Source organism: Thalassophryne amazonica, chromosome 4, assembly GCF_902500255.1.
Source record: "Thalassophryne amazonica chromosome 4, fThaAma1.1, whole genome shotgun sequence".
Lineage (NCBI taxonomy): Eukaryota > Metazoa > Chordata > Actinopteri > Batrachoidiformes > Batrachoididae > Thalassophryne > Thalassophryne amazonica.
The window spans coordinates 98,483,467-98,506,753 of NC_047106.1; the positions used below are offsets into that span (position 1 = coordinate 98,483,467).

The 23,287-nt window shown below is 41.2% G+C and overlaps 1 protein-coding gene across 3 annotated transcripts in view; it reads right to left on the bottom strand.

Annotated features, from left to right (window-relative positions):
- cux1b (cut-like homeobox 1b) overlaps positions 1-23,287 on the bottom strand; it is a 237,115-nt gene that overhangs the window by 57,152 nt on the left and 156,676 nt on the right. For all 3 annotated transcript variants that reach the window (XM_034168318.1, XM_034168316.1, XM_034168317.1), the window contains exons 6-8: positions 10,196-10,319; positions 4,298-4,374; positions 2,247-2,313 (exon numbers count right to left, since the gene is read on the bottom strand). In XM_034168318.1, coding sequence (XP_034024209.1) covers positions 2,247-2,313; positions 4,298-4,374; positions 10,196-10,319 — 268 coding nt within the window. The remainder of the gene's footprint in view (positions 1-2,246; positions 2,314-4,297; positions 4,375-10,195; positions 10,320-23,287) is intronic.

Below are 23,287 nucleotides of genomic sequence, written 5' to 3' on the forward strand. Positions count from 1 at the left end.
TCATCTTCTCCCTCTTGCTCCTCGCTCAACGACTTCTTTTCTCTTCCGCCCTCTGCCTGCCTGTACCCTTTCCCTTCCCATTGCCCTCCGCTTTTCTCCTTTCATCTTTTTTCCCTTCCTCCTCCCCTCTCATGTTTCACCCTCTCTTCCTTGGCCTCTGTCCTCAGTGTCAGCAGGATATTCCCCTGATTTAGATTTTCATTTCCCTCTTCTATCACACTCTTATCCCCTCTTCCTCACTGTAGACTCCAGCCCCTGGCTTGCATTTTGCCCTCCAGCTTTCATCACTCTGGTCCTTTTCTTTCCTTAGCTTTCTCCACATTGCATTTTCACAGCGTGTTACCTTGGGGATTTCAAGGGGGCTTTAAAAGAAGCTAGCTGTGAGAGTGTGCCTGTGTGTATATTATATGCTATTTTGCGTGTACGCTTGCGACAGACATGGGAAAGAAAAGCCTATTGATTGTTGCCTAATTATCAGCAATTAAATGGTTTTTCCAAAATGGTATCAAGTCTTTTACACAGAGATAAGGGTGCACACAGATACGCAAACGCATGCATGCACACGGATACACAGTATGCTGTGGGGCCGGGGATCAATGTATCATTAATCTTTAACAAGGACTAAACGGGTAAAATGCGGGTCAGCTAGACCCTCGCTGCGCCAATGCAGAGGGGGCTACACTACATGTGCAGGCACGCCTCTGAATGCTGCAACATCGACCAAATTCTCAGGGAGCACATGCACACCCATGTGTGTGTTCGAGTGTATTTTAAAAGGCAGATTACCCAAATGCAGCAAGGCGATTGGGGGGGGATTTGTCACGCAATGTCTTCCTTAGTGGAAACTTTACAGCAAGTTTAAGTGCACGTGCGCATGACTGGGTGTGAAAAAGTGGATCATATGTATGGGTTTGCGTTCTGCATTGCCAAAATATATGCAGTCAAAGGGTTAAAAGTTGTGTTCAGCCAAATACTGGCGATTTGCTCAGCCAAGCAGTAAACGGGGGAAGGACTCCAAGGACTGGGAGGGTGCAGGGGCAGAGGGTTTGTGTGTGCTTTAAAGCGTTGCATTAAAATTTCAGATCACAGCACGCCACATAGTCAAGGACCCTGACTGCCTCAGGCTGCACACGCATTTTTTTTTTTTCATGAGTTTGTGCGAGCACCCATGTGGATGTGGGCGGGCATGTGTTTATTAGCTTCTGTAAGCAAATGGGGATGACTATATATGTCTTCTGAAAACGTGTTTCATTCTGATGTGAAAGAAACAGGCAAGGACAGAAAAAAACCACTGAGAGTAAAGAAAATAAAGTAAAGATGATGTGATGAGGAAAGAAATTAGGACGCAGGATAACATACAATATCCATCGATAAGTGTCATTATGCTGCTTCCTGTGGTCTTTCCTCTCACTCTCACAAACTCAATGCAGAAGACAAAAATGGGGGGGGGGGGGGGGGGGGGTATTGTGAGGATAAGAGAAGAGAGATCGATCTGTTTTTAAAAGTCAATCAATTTAACAACTCTGTTAATGGAGAGACATTGTAAATGGGTTTGGGGGAAAAACAATACTCTGCAGCATTCCCAAGAAACAGCTCATGTTTCAAGAAAAATTTAAGCCATTTATCTGTTCAGTAAATATACATTTTCAATTATAAAATTCAGTTTCTGGGCAGGGTTCTGATATGGTGGATGTTTCAGTGGTTCTGGTTCTTACTACTGACCCTGGAGATCTGAGGGAATGTGGAGTGTCAATGTGACAAAGTGCCACTTCACAGTGTGGAGTGCCAACATAGAAAAGCTTCTGTTCTCATTCTAGCTGCTCCCATAGATCAATAATGATAGATGTCTCCAGCTCAAGTAATTGAAGCCACCTTATCTTAAATGGCCAGTTTGATGTCAGGGTAGTTTTTAAGTCTGAGATCTCAAAGTGACCCTCCTCAGCCCACCCTGTCTGTCATCACCTTGATGAATGGGACTCTAAAAACCACACAAAAAAACAAGCCCTTAAAATGTCTATTTTGGTGTTTACATTGACTGCAGAATGCATTATATAGTCTTTGTCAGTATTTGCAGTTCACGGGTAATGCTGAGATTTGGAGGCTTCTCAGCATTGTGGGAGACTGTTGTTTGAACACAACAGATGGGGACTGTTTCCAAGCAAAAATGATTCACAAGATAATGTTTGGAACGCACAACAGAACTGCCAGAAGGAAGTGTTGTACACAAACACCAACAGATCACCTACTTTGCTGTTGATTCCTCATCATACTTGGTCTTCAAATCAAAGAGCTCGGCCTGAGTAGTTTCAAGTGCTGTAACAAAACGTGAAAAATTTTTTTTTTTTAAATTACCTTAAATTTCAAATGAAGACTTCAATACAATGCACAGTATTAAATTATACAGTTTCATATCACAAATATTTCATATTTGTGATATGAAACTGCGTAATAAAATTCATGCAAGGGGACAAAAACTTTTTTGTGGAAAGTAGGAAGGATGGAACACTCAAGGTCACCAAAGGAAGGACCTGGGTGACTTCCCTCAGGAAACTTTTAAATTCTACAAGGTCTGAAGTGCATTCTGGTGCATTTGAGCAGTAAAAGTCTGTCTGGTTTCTGATAAATAGAAAGTTATATAAAAATTATAATATATTCTTCTTAACGGGCATTCTACATCATAAGTAGGGTTGGGTATCGAGAACCGGTTCTTTTCGGGTATTGTTAAGAAATTATTGGATCCACCAATAAATAGCCTTTTTGCTTAACGATTCCCTTTATCGGTCCTTCAGAGTGGCTGTTGTTTTTGAGGGCATTTGTCTAGAAAATGATCATTTCTCTACATCGATTACAGACCCTGCAGCGGCTCTGTAATCAACTGCTTCTACAGTGCAGCTCTGCTTTGAACCTTGAACCAATGGAGCAGTTCTCTGATCCACTGTTTCGTTGGTTCTTTGCTTCGCTCCTCTTCAGAAACTGCAACTCCGCTTCTTAACCCCTCTCAAAGCCATTAAAATATGTCAATCATGAGTCACTTTTGTGCGGATTAACGTGACTAACTGGGACTCCCGTCATGTTGCGAGAGCGAAACGAGAATCCTCCTCCGTTTCATTGCTCCAAAAGCTGCACTGCTCTCTACTGAGTCAAGTTAGAAAGATAGTGTCCGCTTAAGGTGTGAAAGGAAATGCTTTTGAGAAAAACTAGATTTTGTTCATTTCTATTTATGTCCAGAGATCAAGGATCCACCATGTAGAGTTTATCTGTGTCCAGAGATCAAGGATCCAGTGACCAATTTCATATTTATTTCCTTTAAGACTCAATAAAATGTTGTTGACATAGAAAACCTGTATAGCCTATTTGTAGTACACAGAAAATTCAAAGGAGGCATCGATAAGGAATCAGATCGATAAGCAGAATCGATAATGGTATCGATAAATGTTAGGTTGTCGTCACTCAATCAAACTTGCCAAAGAAAACTACAAAAACTATTATGTTTTACCTAATCACGTTAAATACAGTATTTGTTAAATATCTGTATTTTCTAACATTTTCTGCACAAAAACCAATTTGTACATGGAGAAGAAGCGTCTATTTCTCAAAAAGTTACTGCTTGGATGAAAAACTCCAAATCTGGGAATATCTGGAAAAGTTTCAAAGATTGAGTGCTGAGAGTAGACATGGGCCGATAACCAGTTTCACGGTATACCGTGGTATGAAAAAGCCACGGTATCAAAACCACTAAAATTTTCTGTTATACCATCCCTACAGTATGAGCGGGTTATGAGAATTCTTGACAGGCAGAGCAGAGGCAGCCGCTGTTGCCCTTCCCCCAGTGTGCACCTCTGTCTCTGTTTACAAACAGGCAGCTAACGTTAGCTAGCTCTGCATCATGGCTGAAGGAGGCGAAGCCTGCACTGAACTTTTCCCTCCGTCTAAAAGGACCTTTTTCGTTTTATTTTCTGCAGAATAGCCCTTCAAGCCAAAAACGGTGGCAACAAAGCACTGTAGCTATGGTCTGTGTCGGACGCGGAGCAATTCAAAATACCTGCATCAGTGGTATAGTGCTCGTAGCGGTAGACATTGCATCAATTAGTGCACCTGAATCACACGCGCTTCATATGCAAATAGCCATAATGTTGTTAAAGCACACTTTAAAGCTATACATAATACTGTGAAACCGCTGTATTTTTGCCCACGGTTATCATACCATCCAAATCTCATACTGGCCCATGCCTAGCTGAGAGTACCAATATTTAGGAGCTGGACTTCAAATAGAGCTGCAGATGAACTAGAGTGGTACCTGTCTGTAAGGACTGGGCCTTGTGTTCAGCCTCTTCCAGCCTTGATGACATGGAGTCTTGACTCTCCTGGAGTTTCCTACAGAGTTGGACAGATGGCAAGAAACACAAATGAGGAAGCAGAAGACCACAGACAGGCATAATGACTCAGGAAAACTACACTGTGTGAAAACTACAACTTGCTGCCATTCTCCCACCATTTTTGAAGCCTTTTTTCCCTCTAAATACTCCCAATACAACCCACTACTCATTAAGCAGCCCTATTAGGCAGGAATGTCTGACCACTGGGGCACACTGCACCAGAGGGTGGGGGAAAGAGTGAGAGAGTGTGCAAGGATTGGGAGAAGAGACAAAACCATGAGGATAAATAGATTCATTCTTAGCATATAAAAAGTTGGGATTTGCTGAGAAATTGCCACTGCGTGTAAAAACATCAATAATCGAGCACACAGTCTTTATGGCACTCTTTGATGCCCCCCTTCTCTGCCAATCTGTCTCCCCTGTCATCTCTATTTTTCTGCCCTCTACTTCATGCTTTCATCTGTCTCTCTCTCTCCCTCCTTTCCTTACTTCTTGCAGGATAAAATGCATCAGAGGTGCCATCCATTTATGGCCCTCTCAGACACGGGAAGTCAGCTCCTTGCAGACAGGAAGAGGCCTATAAAACACTGACGTACAGGAAATGCAGTTGGACGACTGATCTTCCACTGTATATCTAAAACTGCCAGCAAGGGTTTACAAAGCTTCGCACAGCAAGGTGAGATAACTGACAGGAGAGAAAATACCAGGCTTGTAATGTATTCTTGACCAACACAACCACTATCAATCAATTTAAAATTTCACTCGTGATAATCAAGAACACAAACTAACAGAGTAAAATGTTTTAATGACAAATGTACTTTGTGAAATATTCAGCATTTATCACTGTTTGCTATCACTGGATTAAATGACAGTAAGCCATAATGCAGCGTAGCATGATGGCTGGGTGCACAGTGAGAAGGTCCTGGGATCGGTATTTTACTCTTAATTAGCTTTGCATGCTAACAATGTTAAATATGAGTAAAATAGCATATAATTTCATTTATTCTTTACACTTCCCGTGCACCTGGTCATTTCTGTGTGGCGTGTACATGTTCTCCCCGTGTTTGCATGGGTTCCCTCTGGATGCTCCAGTTTCCTTCCACTTCCAAAGACATGTAGGGTGGGTGAACTAGTGACTCTAAATTGGCTGTGAGTGTGAATAAGTTTGTCTGTCTATATGTGGCCCTATACCTGTTCAGGGTGTACCCTGCCTCTCGCTGAATGACAGGCTCCAGCTGCCCTGTGACCTTTAACTGTAATAAGCAGGTATGGAGAATGAATGAATAAAACACAACACTGCCCCAAGAATAAAATCTAGGGGGCACAATTACAAACATTTCACCACTGGGAGTCCCCTGCCTGGGCCACGTCCATTGTCAGATCCATACAGATTTGGATAGAGACGATTTTCATGATTTTGCCTATTCTACCACAACTGGTAAAGTGGTTAGCGCATTCCTTTCCAGAGCAGAAGGTTCAGAACTGGACTTAAAGCAGAGCTGTAATTGAACTAGAACTGAAACTAAGGATTTAAGGCCACCCCTGCCTGTTCTCCATGTAACATGTAGTTGCGTCAGAAAGGGCATCTGGCGCAAGCTCGACATGCATATTCATGTTGGATCTGCTGTGGCAACCCCATGTGACAAAAAGGGAGAACCCCCCCCCCCCCCAAAAAACAAACAAAAAACAAAACAAAAAACAAACAAACAAACAAAAAACAACAACTAAATTTTACACCAGCACATTGGAGTTGAAAATAAACAATAAGATGTGCTGATAGTGCAGACTCAGAATTAATTCAAGCATGAACACTGCACAAACATTTATGAATTACAGCTACTTTACACAGTCTCTCCATTTCCAGAGAAGTCACTGTTCAAACTAAATAAGAGGATGATGGTTTGCATCATGAATCACTCAGCTAAGGTCAGCACCCTTTTACATGTGGGTGGACTGAGAGAATACAGATGTTTTGTTCAAGGACACAGACGGGTAGCGTGAGTGGGAATTGAACCCAGGTCTACGTATATATTGGTTGCCCAACTCCTGTTCCACTGAGCTGCCTGCTTTATGCAATGATAAATAGGAAGAATTTATGTTATGATATTGGTTGGGATTTTGGATGTGGAATTTTTTTTAGGGGTCCAGGTCCCACGGAGCCTGGAGCAATGGTTGCAAAGCAACGCTGTTCCTAGTCTCAACAGGGCTGGGAACCCCATTGTTTTCGTTCCATTTTTTTAAAATTAATTTCTTCTTTTAGGGGTACAAGTACTGCTGTTCTGGGTGCAGAGTTTGCGAAGTTGTATTGTATGAGGAAGTCTGGAGTGGCAGACAGGCTAAACGCCAGTTTGTTTCCGGAGGCTGCACAACCTATAAACTCTTTACTTCTCTGACTGACCTTATGTCCCTTCTTTTCTGCTACTGCTATTACGCTGTTGTTTTTAACATGCTGCTTTGGCTTTTAAATTATTTATTGATAGTTAATCTATGTATTATTTCTAGTTTGATTAGGTTTTAGTCTTATTTATTATAACAAAACTGCCACCATAAATGTGTTCCATGTGAGAAAGGGACATTCACATCGTTTCAGTGGGATCTCTGAATGAAGTATTTCTTGAATGAACTTGCTCAACAACCGACAGACAACAATATACGTGCAGATACAGATAGCATGTGAATTTCAAGCTTGGATATGATAAAAAAAATCCCCTGAACACTTTGCCAGAAAGTTATATCATGTTTATGTGTAAACTGTAGTTGCAATCTTGCAAAACTGTGTCAGGTATTGCATTTAGAGAGGGGCAGATTTGTGCTTATGCTGTGCATTCCAATAGCGAATAGAGTGGTTCCAGTGTGTCCTATTTTGCCTCACAACATGGAGGTGTAAGCACTGAAAGTCACAGGACTGCATGTGCACAGTAGTTTGTTTGGCGTCTGACCAGGGATCAAAATGTTACAATGCTGCAGTTTTCACTTGGTTTGGTTGGCTTTCAGACAGCAACATTTTTAAGCAGCCCAAAGCTGGCGAACAAAAGCCACATGTGAACAAATTGTCCTCTCATTGGTCAGAAGTACTGTGTTGTATCCTGGGCTTTATGTCATAGTGGCAGCTTTGGCAGTTTGCTTACTGGAAGTGCCATTATCACATGACTCTACGACAGAAGTTGGTCACTTAATACTTTATGCAAGGATATACATTTCAGAGTTTTCAAAAGGTGCACAAAGATGTGCTCATCTGAAAAAAATGCAAATGGGGGAGAAGCAGATTGATGGACTTCAGAAATCATAGGCTGTGTTTGAGGAAAGTTTTGTCATGATTCAAAGGATGCACTAAAAATAATTCAGTTCAGAAAGATGAATGGGAGCTTTTTAGTGAAGTATGTAATAATTAAAAGTTTTGTGGTGATCCAGAGGAGTTGCTGAAAAACTTTGCTGGATCAACAGGATATTTTTGGTGACTTTTGTCTGTTTTGAGAGGGACATTTGTTTGTATGAAGACTGAAAATTTATCTGTTGATTCACATTTGACTGATCTGTGTGAGATCTGAAACAGTTTATGTATAACACAAGGACTAATTTTTTGTGAATGTTGTAGGTATTTAAATCAAGACTTGTAAAATGTTTATTGTAGTATCTTCTTATTCTTTTCCCTCTTTTGGCTGCTCCTGTTCTGGGTCACCACAGCAGATGAACTATTTTTATCTCACCGTGTCCTCTGCATCTTACTCTATTACACCAACCACTTGCATGTCCTCCATTAGCACATCAATTAACCTTTTCTCTGGCCTCCCTCTTCTCCTCCTGCCTGGTGTCTCCATCCTCAGCATCTATCTCCCTATATACCCTGGGTCCCTCCTCTGCACATGTCCAAACTATCTCAGTCTCACCTCTCTGACTTTGGATCCAAACAGTCTTGCCTGTGCTGTCCTTCTAATATGTTAATTCATAATCCTGTCCATCCTCATCACTCCCAAAGAAGACCACATCTTCAGCTCTGCCACCTCCAGCTCTGGTTCCTGTCTTTTTGTTTATGCCAAAGTCTGTAAGCGGTACAACATAGCTGGTCTCACTACAGTCTTAGAGACTTTCCCCATCACTCTTGCAGATATCCTTCTATCATAAATCATTCCTGCCAACTTTCTACATACACTTCACCCAGCGTGCACATTCTCACATCTCTACCACACCTTCCATTACTTTGGATAATTGACAGCAAATATTTAAACTAATCTACCTTAACTACCTCTATTCCTTTTTAACTGCACTATTAGACTGGGCTCCCTCTCATTCACACACATGCACTCTCTCCAGAACATATCTCGTCTCAACCTGTTCTCTACTCTTATAACAAATCACAACATCATCTGCAATCATCATAGTACGTGGAGAATCCTATCTGATCTCGTCCGTCAACCCGTATATCACCACTGTGGTCAAAAAATAATTCAGAACTGATCATTCATGTAATCCCGCCTTCACCTTGAATGCATCTGTAATTCCCACTGCACATCTCACCACTGTCACACTGTCCTTGGACATGTCTTGCACCACCTTCACATACTTCTCTGCCACTCCAGACTTCCTCATACAATACAACTTCGCAAACTCTGCACCCAGAACAGCAGTACTTGTACCCCTAAAAGAAGAAATTAATTTTAAAAAATGGAACGAAAACAATGGGGTTCCCAGCCCTGTTGAGATTAGGAACAGCGTTGCTTTGCAACCATTGCTCCAGGCTCCGTGGGACCTGGACCCCTAAAAAAAATTCCACATCCAAAATCCCAACCAATATCATAACATAAATTCTTCCTATTTATCATTGCATAAAGCAGGCAGCTCAGTGGAACAGGAGTTGGGCAACCAATATATACGTAGACCTGGGTTCAATTCCCACTCACGCTACCCGTCTGTGTCCTTGAACAAAACATCTGTATTCTCTCAGTCCACCCACATGTAAAAGTAACCTGCAATGAAGTGGCTTTCCATCCAGTACCTGGGGATAAGAACTGGTTCCATTGAGCCTCAGGGCTCAAGAGTACTTCTTTATTTCTCATAGTGATCATTCCACTAAGATTTCTGAAGACTGTCTGCATAAAAAGATTAGCAATCAGATGATCTCATGCTGCTGAAAATATTATACTCTTGGTAGAGACAACCAGAGTATATCAAAAATACAGTAACATCTTAATTTTTCCATCACTGCAGTTAATTGGGAGAGGGTTCAGTTATACATACTTTCAAAAATAGTTAAGGCCCATGTGAGTAATGAGTCAGATAAACATGATTGAAATACATCTGGGTAAAGAGATCAGACAAGAGTCTGAAGTGCTGATTCCCAAAAAGGCAAGAATGGAAAGTACCCACATGGCAAAAATGTCTCACTGTCTGTCATTATTTTGCATTCCTGCATTAATCTGCTAGAGGAAAGGTAAACTGACTAAACTTGCAACTGAATTACTCAAGATTGTGTGAGGGAATCATAGGACTATTTGGTAAAAACAAATGTCTTAAGTTATGAACAGTCTTGTCACAAAGCATTAAACCTATCACTTAAAAATTAATGTCAAAACTTTTCTGCCAGAGGTCAAAATGACCCAGAGGTTTAAAATATCAAAATAACATCAAGGTTTTTACTTGAAACACAGCTGCAGTATCACTTACACACACACACACACACACACACACACACACACACACACACACACACACACACACACACACACACACACACACACACACACACACACACACACACACACACACACACACACACACACACACACACACACACACACACACACACACACACACACCCCTACCTCTCCTTCTCTGCATAGTCATTGTGTAGCTGGAACTGCTTCTCCTGAGCTAGGCTCTCAGCTTGGTTCTTCAGGGACTGCTCATACTCACGTATCTTCTCCTTCAAGGCCTTAATGGTCACTTCTGTGGCAAAATAGAAAGTATGGTTTTTGACATCACAAAAAAGAAGAAAGGGGGCAGGGAACTGGCTTAATATCTGCAATAGACATTTATATCATACCTTAATTTGATACGTAGGAATGATAATGGTAATGTATTTGACGATCCAATCCAATCCACTTTATTTATACAGCACATTTAAACAACAGAACAGTTTCCAAGGTGCTGCACATAAAAATGATTAAACAACTATACAAAACAATAAACCCACTCAGATACTAATAAATAAATAAACATAAAAACAATAAAACAATAAATAAATAAAACACTGGGCCAAAGACAACAGAGGACCATACAACTCATGCAGAGCTAAAAGTCAGAGAATAAAAGTGGGTCTTCAGACAAGACTTAAAACACTCCACTGTGGGGGCTGTTCGAACGTGGAGAGGCAGAGCGTTCCAGAGTCTGGGCCCAGCCACAGAGAAGGCCCTGTTCCCCCTGGTCTTAAGTCTCGTCCTAGGCACCACAAGCTGGAGCTGGCCCTCAGACCTCAGAGCACGCGCTGGGGAGTAAATTTGGAGGAGGTCTACAATATATTGTGGGGCCAGTCCATTTAAAGCTTTAAAACAAATAATAAAATTTTAAAATCAATTCTAAAATTAACAGGGAGCCAGTGCAAAGACGCAAGAATGGGTGTAATATGTTCATGTTTTTTGCTCCCAGTTAAGAGGCGTGCAGCAGCGTTCTGGACTAACTGCAATCTGTGAAGTGTATTATGATTAATTCCAAAAAAAGTGAATTGCAGTAGTCCAGGCGTGAAGAAATAAAAGCATGCATGATGCGCTCCAAGTCAGAAAAGGATAAAATTAATTTAATTTTGGTTAAAAGACGAAAGCTGGATTTAACAACTGCCTTGACCTGCCTGTCCAGTTTAAGATCAGAGTCCATAATGACGCTAAGGTTGGTGGCTGTGGGCTTCATGTGTTGACTGAGAGGGGCCAGGTCTAATCGAGCTGTGGAACCAACACTGGGCCCAAACACAATCACCTTGGTTTTGTTCTCATTTAAGCTAAGAAAATTTTGAGCCAACCAAGCCTTGACATCTTCCAGGCACACAAGCAAGGGTGTCAGGGGGCTGCTAGAGTTCTTCTTAATAGGCAAGTAAATTTGAGTATCATCTGCATAAAGATGATAAGATATGCCATGTTTTCTAAACACCTGACCTAACAGGAGAAGGTATAGGGTGAAGAGAATAGGCCCAAGAATAGAACCCTGGGGGACTCCACAGTTCAGAGGAACAGAAGATGAGGTGGACTCCCCCAGCCTGACAGTAAATGAACGGCCTGTAAGGTAAGAATGGAACCAGTCCAAGGCTGTCCCCCTGACACCCACACAGTTCTCAAGAAGAGATAAAAGAGTTGCATGGTCAACTGTGTCAAAGGCAGCAGTCAAGTCTAAAAGCACCAAAACGGCAGAATCACCAGAATCAGTGATTAAAAACGGGTCATTAAAAACCTTTAAAAGTGCAGACTCCATGCCGTGAAATAATTTATAACCTGACTGAAAACTGTCTAAAATGTTGTTCGTTTCTAAAAACTCTTGTAGTTGTACAAGAACAGCTTTTTCCAAAATCTTTGAAATAAAAGGAAGCTTAGAGTTATCAAGACTCGCTTTCTTTAAAAGAGGCTCAACTTCAGCCTGCTTACAAAACGCAGGAACTTTTCCTGACATAAGGCTGCTGTTGACCAAAACAACAACATCAGGGCCGATAGTTCCCCAGACCTCTTTAAAGAGTCGTGGGGGGATACAGTCTGAGGGACAAAATGAAGGTTTGAGATTTTTAACAATATTTGATAAATCTGAAAATAACACAGGTTCAAACCAGTCTAACACAGCAGAACAGGTGTGAGCCATGATTGAACTGGCCGAAGTGACAGTCATCCCAGCCCTAATACTGGTGACCTTATCACAAAAGAAATTTAAAAAGCGATTACAAACAACTTGAGTTGCTTCCAAAGTGGTGGATTGGCCAGAGTTTATCAAAGATCCAATAGTTTTAAAAAGAACACGAGGTTTGTCCCAGTTATCAGAAATTAGATTGGAAAAGTATTTTGCCTTTTCAGACCTGACCATATTTTGGAATTTTCTCCAACTTTTTTTTAGAAATTTGATAGGAGACGGTCAGTCCATCTTTATTCCATTTGCGCTCCGCCCTCCTACACTCACGTCTGGCCTGTCACACAGTTTCATTCAACCAGGGCTCCTGCCTGGGTTTAGGGCGCATAGCTTTGAGTGGAGCAATAGTGTTCATAATGGTATTGCATGCCAAAAGAAAAGTATATGCAATTTGTTCTGTGTCTTGGCATGTGACAGCTACATTGTTTTTTGAGGCAACAAAAAGGGAGGAGAAATGATCTCCCGCTTCTGGCCTCAGCTGCCGCCGATAGCATGCAGAAACACTGGGTTTATTATTGCTGTCCAAAATAAAATTAAATAACACCGGACGGTGATCAGAGAACACTGCATCCAAAAGCTGAACATTACTGACATCAAAACCATTAGTTAAAAGCAAGTCCAACCTATGACCAAATATGTGCGTTGCTTCAGTAACATGTTGCATAAAATTAAATGTATCAATCAATTCTAAAAACTCAGTAGCCAAAGGCTTGGACGGACAGCAAACATGAACATTAAAATCACCCAGAAGTAAGATTCAATCATACTGTGGAATAACAGCTGCAAGCAAGTCAGAGAAATCATTTAAAAAATCTTTGTTGTGCTTGGGTGGGCGATAGATAAGTGCGCACAACACAGGATTGCGGTGTCCCACTTCAAAGCAGCATAATTCAAATGACGAAAAACATCAATGACGTAAACAATGATGATATGCATGACTGTTTCATTAGCTGCATTCTACCTCTGTCAGCAAAGATGAAGGCCATGACCCCATGCATTTATTTATTTTACTTTTTACCCAAGCTCATCAAAATATGGCCACTGGGTATTGTGAAGGCTTTGCATCTGTCCGTCTGTCTGGCCATTCGTCTGTGCTCAGTATAAATCCAGTCCTGTTCCTGCCAGGCTTTTCAATTTTGCAGAGAACATTCTTGGGACACAGACCTTGGACATGTTCAAAGATGGCTAACCTTGACCTATTTTAAGAGGTCAAAAGATCACATTTCATTTCCTATCTTTATACTATGAATCATGCAAATCCATTTTGGGGGGGGGGCGAGGGGGAGCAACCAATCAGAGTAGAGTGGCACCATGACGTCACTGGCTGGTCTCTCTGGCTGCCAATTCTGCTGCGTTTCTAAATCTAACAACTTTCTCATATATTATGTCAAAGCTAGTGACAAATAAACACGTCTAAAACTAAAAACGCTATTTCTGTAACCTGATTAACACCTCTGGAGTTATTTACAAGTCATATCGCAGACATCAGCATGGTGACGTCACTGGCTGGTCTCTCTGGCTGCTAATTTCACTGCTTTTCTGTGTGAATCTAACATGTTTATCATATATTACACAAAACCTAGTGAGAAATAAACACTTCTAAAACTGAAAACACTATTTTTGTAACCTAATAACACCACTAGAGTGATTCACAAAACATATCGCGGACGTCAGCGTGCACTTGCATCACACATTGCGGAATCTGCTCCAAAACTGCTGTGTTTCTGTGTAAATCTAACATGTTTCTCATATATTATGTAAAAGCTAGAAAGAAATAAACACTTTTAAAACTGAAAACACTATTTTTGTAACCTGATAACACCTCTGGAGTGACTTACAAGACATCTTGCGAATGTCAGCGTTCATGCGCATCACACGCAGTCAAAGGTAATGTCTGCTCATTTCAAAAGCTCATGTATGCAGACACCGTTAAAAGGTAAATAAAATACTGTTTATGATTGATTGAGTTTATTCTGCAACATCAATATAAACCGACAGAAGTGAATATATCAACAACATACAGTTAACACAATAAAGCATAAATGCTTATTTCCATTGTAGACCCCGTGGATTTATTACATGACAAAATAGAGGGGCTTGATTGAACATGTACAAATTTTATACAAGACAATAGGTTCTAAATAATTAATGTAAATAACATATATACATATATATATATATATATATATACATATATATATATATACATATATATATATATACATATATATATATATATATATATATATACACACACACACACACACACACACACACACACACACACACACACACACACACACACACACACACACACACACACACACACACACACACACACACACACACACTTTGCACTGGGATACCAATTAAACAACTGCAAATTATAAAGAAGAATTATAAAGAAGACAATGCTCATATGGCTGAGGGTATTTTAGCATTGTGTTATATTTTTATCTATTTACATCCATCCATGGTTGCTATTATGGCTTATTAAACATTCTCAGACAGCAAATATGCTGTGGTTATTAGGCCTGTATTAGTGCTGAAACCCCATAACCTGCTGATGGCTCAACGCTGCATGGGGCAGCCCGAAATAAATCTAACACATAACTGAGGTAATAAATAGACCCGTGTGTGTATGTGTTTTTTAGAGAAAGATATAAGTGAGTGAGACAATGATAAAGAGCAATGCTGTTCACCGCCTTTGACTGAGAGCTCTTAGCACTTTGTGTGTACGTGTATGTGTGTGTGATTTAAACTCCAGTCTCACTACTCTGACACATAATCAATAGAGGAGAGTCTCCTCAGAGCCCTCTTACCCCTTAACTGCTTAACTGAACTTTAAACATTTAGGTTGTGGGGATCAATGGCCCCTTGCTCTCATCGTACGCGTGTGTATGTGCATGTGCGAGTGGGATTGTGTGTGCGTTTAACCAGAGTGGGAGTTCCATGGGGCGTTTTGGGGTTTAAATATCCCCCATCTATTGAGGCGGGAAGGAGGGATAAAGGATGAGGGAACAGGAAAATCAATGGCAGAATGGAACCCTGCCGCTATCGAGCTGTTCCAATTAACTCTGAGGAAAGGGGGATTCCAAAACATTCCCTGCTTGCTCCCTCACTCACACTCTTCCACTGAAATTGCTGCAGTTTTATTGCCCCTTCTCATTCATCTGTCTACATTTGTTACTTTTTCTATCTTACTTCATCCTGAGATGGCCTGTTGCTTCAAATCATTAAATTATGCCCCAAGTTCTGTTTTCCTTGCAAATATGCAAATCTGTGTACATTTTGTTCTTTGTAAAATTCATCCAACACTAATGTGTTCAAATGTGGCCAGTTCCTTTGGAAAGGGCACTTAAAAACCTTATGACCTTATGTTTGCACTTGTCTGGATAACAGTTTCTGAAATTATCATCCAATTACAGTGTCACAGTTTTGTCAGAAATAGTAACCCAATTATATTGGTCAGTGTTCTGGTAGTGGTTAAGAAATAATGTGCAATTCTGAGTATTGGTGGATTGGTGCGTCGGCTCGCAGCCAGCGCGGCGCGCCCGCCACAGGAAAAACACCTCCGTGTTGATAACCATTTGTAAAATCCAGGCGGCTTTTGGTGGCTTTCAGTTGAGTGAGTATCTGAGAAATTGTTTAACAGCAGGGCATATTACAACTTGTCCTTAAGGCTTCCAACGGAGGTGTTTTTCCTGTGGCGGGCGTGCCGCGCCGGCTCACCAATCCGTCCGCACGTCTTTCATTAAAAAAATCTCTTTTAACAGTGGAATGTCCGGATAAACTGCTGATTCCGACCTCTTCTGAAAGTTCTCTGTTCTCTCACGATGTCCTGGGTCAACAGAGGCTTAAATTTGGAGGTTTTCAGCTTGAAACAGGATGACGACGTCGCCTCGGAGCGCTGCGCGACGTCCCGCTCCATGGGAAGTCCTTACAGTGATAGAAACAATCCAAAATCTCTCATCAGCCATTAAAATTTTCACCGAAAACCAGCTGAATATCTCGAATGGTGTCCACTCGGATGTGCCTCACAGTTTTTGAAAAAACTTTGATCAAGCACAGCGCCAGTCTCTCAGCAACTTCTCAGACAAAGGAATTCCGCAAGGGGGCTGGACCACTCTTTCCACAAGGCGTGCTCACAGGCGAATGACGTCACCGACAGGCGTGAAAAAACTCTCACATGCCCATGAGGGTTCAAGCTTGGCTGATGTAATCACACGTGATTCAAATCCATATGGTTTTAAAAAAAAATAATAAGGTCGGATACTTTTCTCACAGACCTCGTATGCTTTGTATTGAAAAACATTGTACTAAACTCTAATAGCTGTTCTTGTCTTCTTATTACCATGCAAATTTGACATAAACTTACAGAAATAACCAATTCTCTCATTTGGGGCTATAAGGCCTTTAAAATTTCACAAAACTGAGAAAATTTTGTTTCAACCGAAATCCAAGTATGATAGGTTTATTTTTGTAACATGCTGCAAAATTACAGCTCCTATTAATGAAGAGGACATATTTGGGGGAAATTTGACAGTGAATATTGACTTTTCCTTCATCGCTGTGATGCAGACTAACCACAGGAGGAAGCGCGTGTGCATGCGTGAGTTTTTGAGATTACCTGTGACCCATCTTACATTAACATCCATAAGATTTCTTGTAAATCCCTTCCAAATGTACCAAATGTTGGTCATAGAATCTGAATTTCTTCCTTTCAGGGGCTGAAATTCTAAATGGTTTCCAGACAGTTTTAATTTTGATCATATTGGCAATATCATATTATGAATCCCTTATCTAAATGCTAAGGAATAAAGCTATAGTGGTGCCAAAGAAAATTATTTTTAGGACTTAAATCTTTTCCAATCCAGTAGCACTAAACCTTTAATACAGCGATTGTTAAGGCCATAAAATGTCAGAAAACAGTGGAAAAAAATTGATTAATGTTTTCCCAGAGTCAACAATGATGCCTTCAAATGTCTTGTTTTGTCCAGAGACCAGAGATATTAAGTTTACTCCCAGAAAGGAATTGCTGAATAATTTAACAGTCTGTTAATTGATTAAAGCTGTCTAGCCCTTCAAATTTCACAAAACTGACAAAATTTAGTTTCTACCTAAATCCAACCATGATGATGTTGGTTTATTTTTGTAACATGTTCCAAAATTACAGTTCATTTTAAAGAAGAGAACATATTTATCTGGGGAAAATTCCATGGCAAATATTGTCTCTTCCCTCGTCACCATCGTGCAGTTGAACTGCAGGAGGAAGTGCGTGTGCGCATGCATGAGATTTTGTGATTGAAGAAACACAAATAAAGAGTCAACACCAAGCTACAAATTTCTTCAACAACTACAAAATAGATTTTGTGTGGATGTGATATTGAAAGGGAGGTGACAGCACGAGAATCTCTGATACAGAAATTAAAGGTTCTTCATGATGGCTTTCAGACATACTTCAGGATGCAAAGGCACAGCTGGCTCTGCATCTGAGTAGGCAGCAGCTAGCCTTTTGACGCAAAGGAACATTAACTACTGCCAAATCACTGTATACTTATCACCAGAGGGCATTTAGAACAGTCTGAGTGCAATGTTCTGAACTAGATTCACCGTGTTTATTCTCATAAGAAATGACAGAAAAATGTTAAATGTGAAAAGAATTATTGCACATTCCTCCTCCCTCTGGCCCCCGCCCCCAGAAAAAATACATCTTTAAGAGGTAACTTTTACACTTTACTTTATGTAAGGATTAAACAACGAGAAGCCGCGTATTATACAGTTTGAATGCACTTCGTGGAGTAACACCACTCTGCTTCGCATTGTTGTGTTTTAGACTTCGCGTCGTACATTCAAACCGTATAATGCGCGGCTTCGAGTTGTTTAATCCACTTATACCATGGTCCCACACAGTGAGCTAACATGCAAATATTTATTTTAGTTAACAGAACTTGATAAAAATGTGTGAGTATTTGGGACTATTTTATGTTTTGTCTCCGATGCGCTTACCGAGACTGCGGGCTCGCGCTGCAGCGGGCCACTCACACCACCCCCCTCTCTGCTGTGTGGAGCTGTGGCAAACTCTGGCAACAGGTCCAGAAACTATGCTTGCTGCTTTGATGCGGAGCGCTCGGCAGCCCGCAAGGATAGAACCGTTCTCTTCTTCTTTCCTGTCTTCAATCTTGTCCAGTTCGTCCGATGTTAAATCTTTATGCCGTTGCTTTTGCTGTTCTTCTCGTTTGCTCTCCTCTTTCCATTCCTCAAACATTTTATTTTGGCCAAAATATTAAAATTCACTTGGAAATCCATGTTTTATCGCGTTTCATTCACCTGTCAAAACACAGCTGAACTATGTGTGCGTTTACACGAAAATAATGCACGCCAGTTAGACATGGAATTCTCACTGACCATGGTATAAAGATACATACATACGTATGTATGTATATTAGGGGTGTCATAATACATATTTGTACTGAACCGTACAGCACACACACAACAGTTTGGTACAACGCAGTATGATAATACGTGCGTATTTGTTTCCGTATATCACCAACATTTCAGCTAATTTCACCGCCCTTTGTATTCTTCCAGTTTCATGATCTGTGCAGGAAGGCGGGGTCTTTCTTCCCCTTCAGTGCAGGAGGAGGTGTGGCCACACACCCCCATCCTGCTGTGTCTAAATCGGACAGAGGGAAAACAACCAGTTGCAGCCAGCGACCAGATTTTTTAACCCAGAAACTTTGGAAGCATGTTTCTACAGAAATATGAATCTAAAAGCGAAAGTGTACTGATACACATTTGTTTTGAGTCACTGTCCCTGAGGTCAGTCCGCTTTCAAGCTTAGATTTAAAATGGTATCAACTTATGACAAAAGCTGACGTTTTGTATGAATTAGTGTAAAATTTCACAGATGGGAAGTTCGCCGAATGGCCACACTGTATAATGATTTAAAATCCATACAGAATGTTTTATGGTTGACAGATCAGGCAACTTGCTTCCAACTGACTGCATGCTGAATTGGCGCCCTTGTAATCACAACGATGTTGTATTTGTTTCTTCTATTTGTGTTTAATGTTTATTTTAGTTATTAAGTGCATCTATTGTGAATCTTATTTAACTAAATTTCTCCTGTTGTGAATCTTAGGAGTGCTTAGCGTTTCACTAGCGGTTAGCTTGCACTAGCTCGGCTACACGTTTTTTGCTTTTCCTCTCATTTCTTTTATTACTGTTACTACCAGTCTAATACTTCTGTTAGCTTTTCAGTGTAACTGCAGTGAACTATAGCTCATTATTCTTTTCCTGTGTGAACCTTTGGAGTGTTTAGATTAGCATTTTCGTTAGCAGTTAGCTCATGCTAGCTTGGCTATATGCTTGGATTTAGACCCCCTGCTTTTCTCCCTTTACATAGCACCCCATGGGCACATACTGTGGTGTTTTGGGATTACCTTTCATTGCTATGCTGATGATACTCAGTTATACATGCCGATAACTGCTGGTAATCTCATCCACATAAAATCCTTAGAAGATTGTCTTGCATAAGTGAAAAGCTGGATGTCCAACAATTTCCTACTTTTAATCCCTGACAAGACTGAAATGATGGTTCTTGGTCCAGTGAGACATTGGCATAAATTTGACCAGCTAATGCTTAGCCTCAGCTCATGTGTTATACATCACACTGACAAAGTGAGGAACCTTGGGGTAATTTTTGATCCTACATTGTCCTTTGACCTCCACATTAGAGATATTATGAGGACTGCTTTTTTCCACCTGCAAAATATAGCGAAGATTAGTTCCATCCTGTCTATGGCTGATGTTGAGACCCTGATTCATTCATGCATTTGTTTCTTCTACATTCGACTACTGCAGTGTTCTATTTTCTGGTTTGCTGCAGTCCAGCATTACATCCATTTTGGCATCTCTTCACTGGCTTCCTGTCCCTGTGAGATCAGATTTTACGGTTCTGTTACTAACCTATTAAAATTTTTCACGGACTGGCCCCTCCCTACTTAGTTGATCTAATTAAACACTACATACCGGCCCGGGCTCTGCGTTCTCAGGGTATAGGACTACTTAGTGTCTCTAGGGTGAACAAAAAGTCTCCGGGTCACAGAGCTTTCTCTTATCATGCACTTGTTCTGTGGAATGATCTCCCTGCATCAATAAAACAGTCCCATTCTGTAGAGACTTTCAAGTCCAGACTTAAGAAGCACTTATTTTCCCTGGCATAGTATGTAACTATGCTTTCTAACCTTTTAAATTCATTTTATTATTCAACAGAGCAGGCCACGGCCTCAACTTTATCTAAAGCAGTCCTTCTCAAATAGTGGGGCGTGCCCAGTACGATGCCAGGTATGCGTGTGTGACCGCGGGAAACATGCTTTTTTTCCCGTACTAGAAAAAAGTGTAACTGCACATCCACTAAAATAGGTGGCAGTGGCGCTGTCATTGTCAGCGTGTGCGCAGGGAGTACTGAGGACTCTAGCATAATGGAACATAGCTCTATGTAGGTTTTTTTTTTTTCCACTACGGTGGGAGACGAGGAAAGACCGGTGTGTCTTAAAATGTTGGCAGCGGACAGCATGAAGCCAAATAAATTAATGCATCACTGAAAGACATTACACCCCAATCACGCAGATAAACTGCTTGAGTTTTTTTCAGCGAAAACATGCTGAATATTGCCAGCAATCATCCCGTTTTGTGAATGCTGCTTCAGTAAACCAGCAAGCACTGTTGGCGTCATAGCACCATAGCAGAGGAGCTGAGCAGCAGTAGACATGGTCTCTGTCATGCTGGATGACGCTGCAAAAATAAAAACTATTAAAAATAAACAAACAAATAAATAAATAAAAAATTATCATAAAAAATCATAAAAAAAAATCAGCACAAATTATTTTATTCATTTTTGTTTTGTCTGTTAAAGTGTTTCATATATTGTGTTCCTGAGTGTTTTCTGATCAATTTAAATTTATAATTATTTACTGATTTTATTTAATTTTGTTTTTCAGTATCAAATGGCAGTCAGTCAAAAAATGTTTGTAGTTTAAGGTTTAAATTTTTTTTTTATTTCAAGCAAAGTGATGCAAATTTGTTTCTGTTGCAGACTTAAAACAATGTTAAAGTCATTCTTTGCTGTAAGTTGATCTAAAGTTATTTCTTCTTTGTTTTCTTTAATGTTAATAAGAATACAGTGTTATGCAGAGGTGTACTTCTAACAATTTTATGAACAAATGATACCATTTATAGTCACAGCAGAGTGTGGGAGTGGGGCGAAATGTTTTTTTCTTCCTGTGTGTGTGTGTGTGTGTGTGTGTGTGTGTGTGTGTGTGTGTGTGTGTGTGTGTGTGTGTGTGTGTGTGTGTGTGTGTGTGTGTGTGTGTGTGTGCGGGGGGGGGTAACAGAAAATAATTGAGAAGCACTGATCTAAAATCGGGGTCTTTTAGTGAAGCTTATGGCTAGTAGCCGGCAATCACCTTAGTATTTCTTCTGTTTTTCTTGTTGCTAAATGCTGATAAACTTATACTGTATTTATTTTCTTTCTGCCGCCTGATTCTGTTTTTTCTCTCTGTCAAGGTGCAGGCACAAGGTGCGCACCTTGTGCCTTGTGCACCAGTATGGACTCCCAAAATCTCCTATATCATTTCCTGTATTGCCTATTGTGTCGATAGCATGGGCCAACCAGAGGGTCACCCCTTTGAGTCTGGTCTGCTTGTGGTTTCTTCCTCAAACCATCAGAGGGAGTTTTTCCTTAGGGCCCCTTCACACATCGTGTGAATACGTACAACTCAGGGTGACTCACAGCGGTGGCGCTCATATAAGCGTACCACGAAACATCACGCTAGCAGGCAGGGGTCTAAGATGCCGGTGCGATGTTTCATGCACGCGGGAACACAGTGCCAGCAGCAGTGTGATGTGTAACCACATCACACAGCTACTGTGAAAATAAAAACAATAATAAATACATGTCACCCACTGGATTGAAACCTGTGCTTTCCAAAAGCTCTGGTTGCCAGTCAGAAACTTTACCAATGAGCTACCATCGCTGGCCTGTGAAAGGTGCAGGAAACTGCCTGATATCAGGAAGGACATGGACGTATTTAAAAAATAAAATAAAATCACACATCATATAAAAACACTGCATTGTATTGAATCCCTCTTATCAAGCGAGCAATACAAATATGATCCGTCTCTTCCTCTGTAGATGACCCATGGTCACAGACCTGCAGTCATGAAATGACATGAATGAGAGGCAGTTTGCTCTCATGTCTACATCTGCTGGCGCGTGTCCTGCCGGCACGCCGCAGGACTGACACATCGTCATGTGGAACAGAGCTCACGTGGGTGACGTGACAGTCAGATTGCCCGCTGCGTTATGATCTGATGGCCCGTTTCAACCTGGGGGCAGCATGTTAATGGGCTGCAGTGTTCGCGTGCGATCACTGCAGCCCGGTGCCATGGTGATATATGTTTTTATTTATGTCCACATGATGACAGCAAGCACACACACACACACACACATGCGCGTCAGAGTGGGCAGTTGTTAGTCCATGTCCATCCAAACATAGTATGTGTTGTCCAGCTGGGATGTCCAGAACGACAGATCTCCACAGCTGCTTGTGTTGGTGGGCACACCTCCTGTCAGTTCAGCGCACAGACCAAAGCCACACTCATGGGGCACTTAGATAAATTTCACTGCCGGCACAACAGTGACTGTCTGCTGACTGCTGTCGTGTTAACTGTGCGAATGGCCACACGGTGTTAGATGTTCGTGTGTCACCTGGAATTTGGCTGACACTTGTCATGAGGGTTCGATGGGCTTGCACAGCGTACACCCTGTCTTTCAGCTGCTGGTGTGCGCAAATAGTTGTCGCAACAGGTGTACAAGGCAGCTCCGATTTTACACGTTTTGCACACAATTCCTGCTTCATGTGCACTTTATGTGCAAATTGACCAAATTCGCACTATGTGCGAAGGGACTCTTGCCACTGTCGCCAGTGTGCTTGCTCTTGGAGTTGGTAAGGTTAGACCTTACTTGTGTG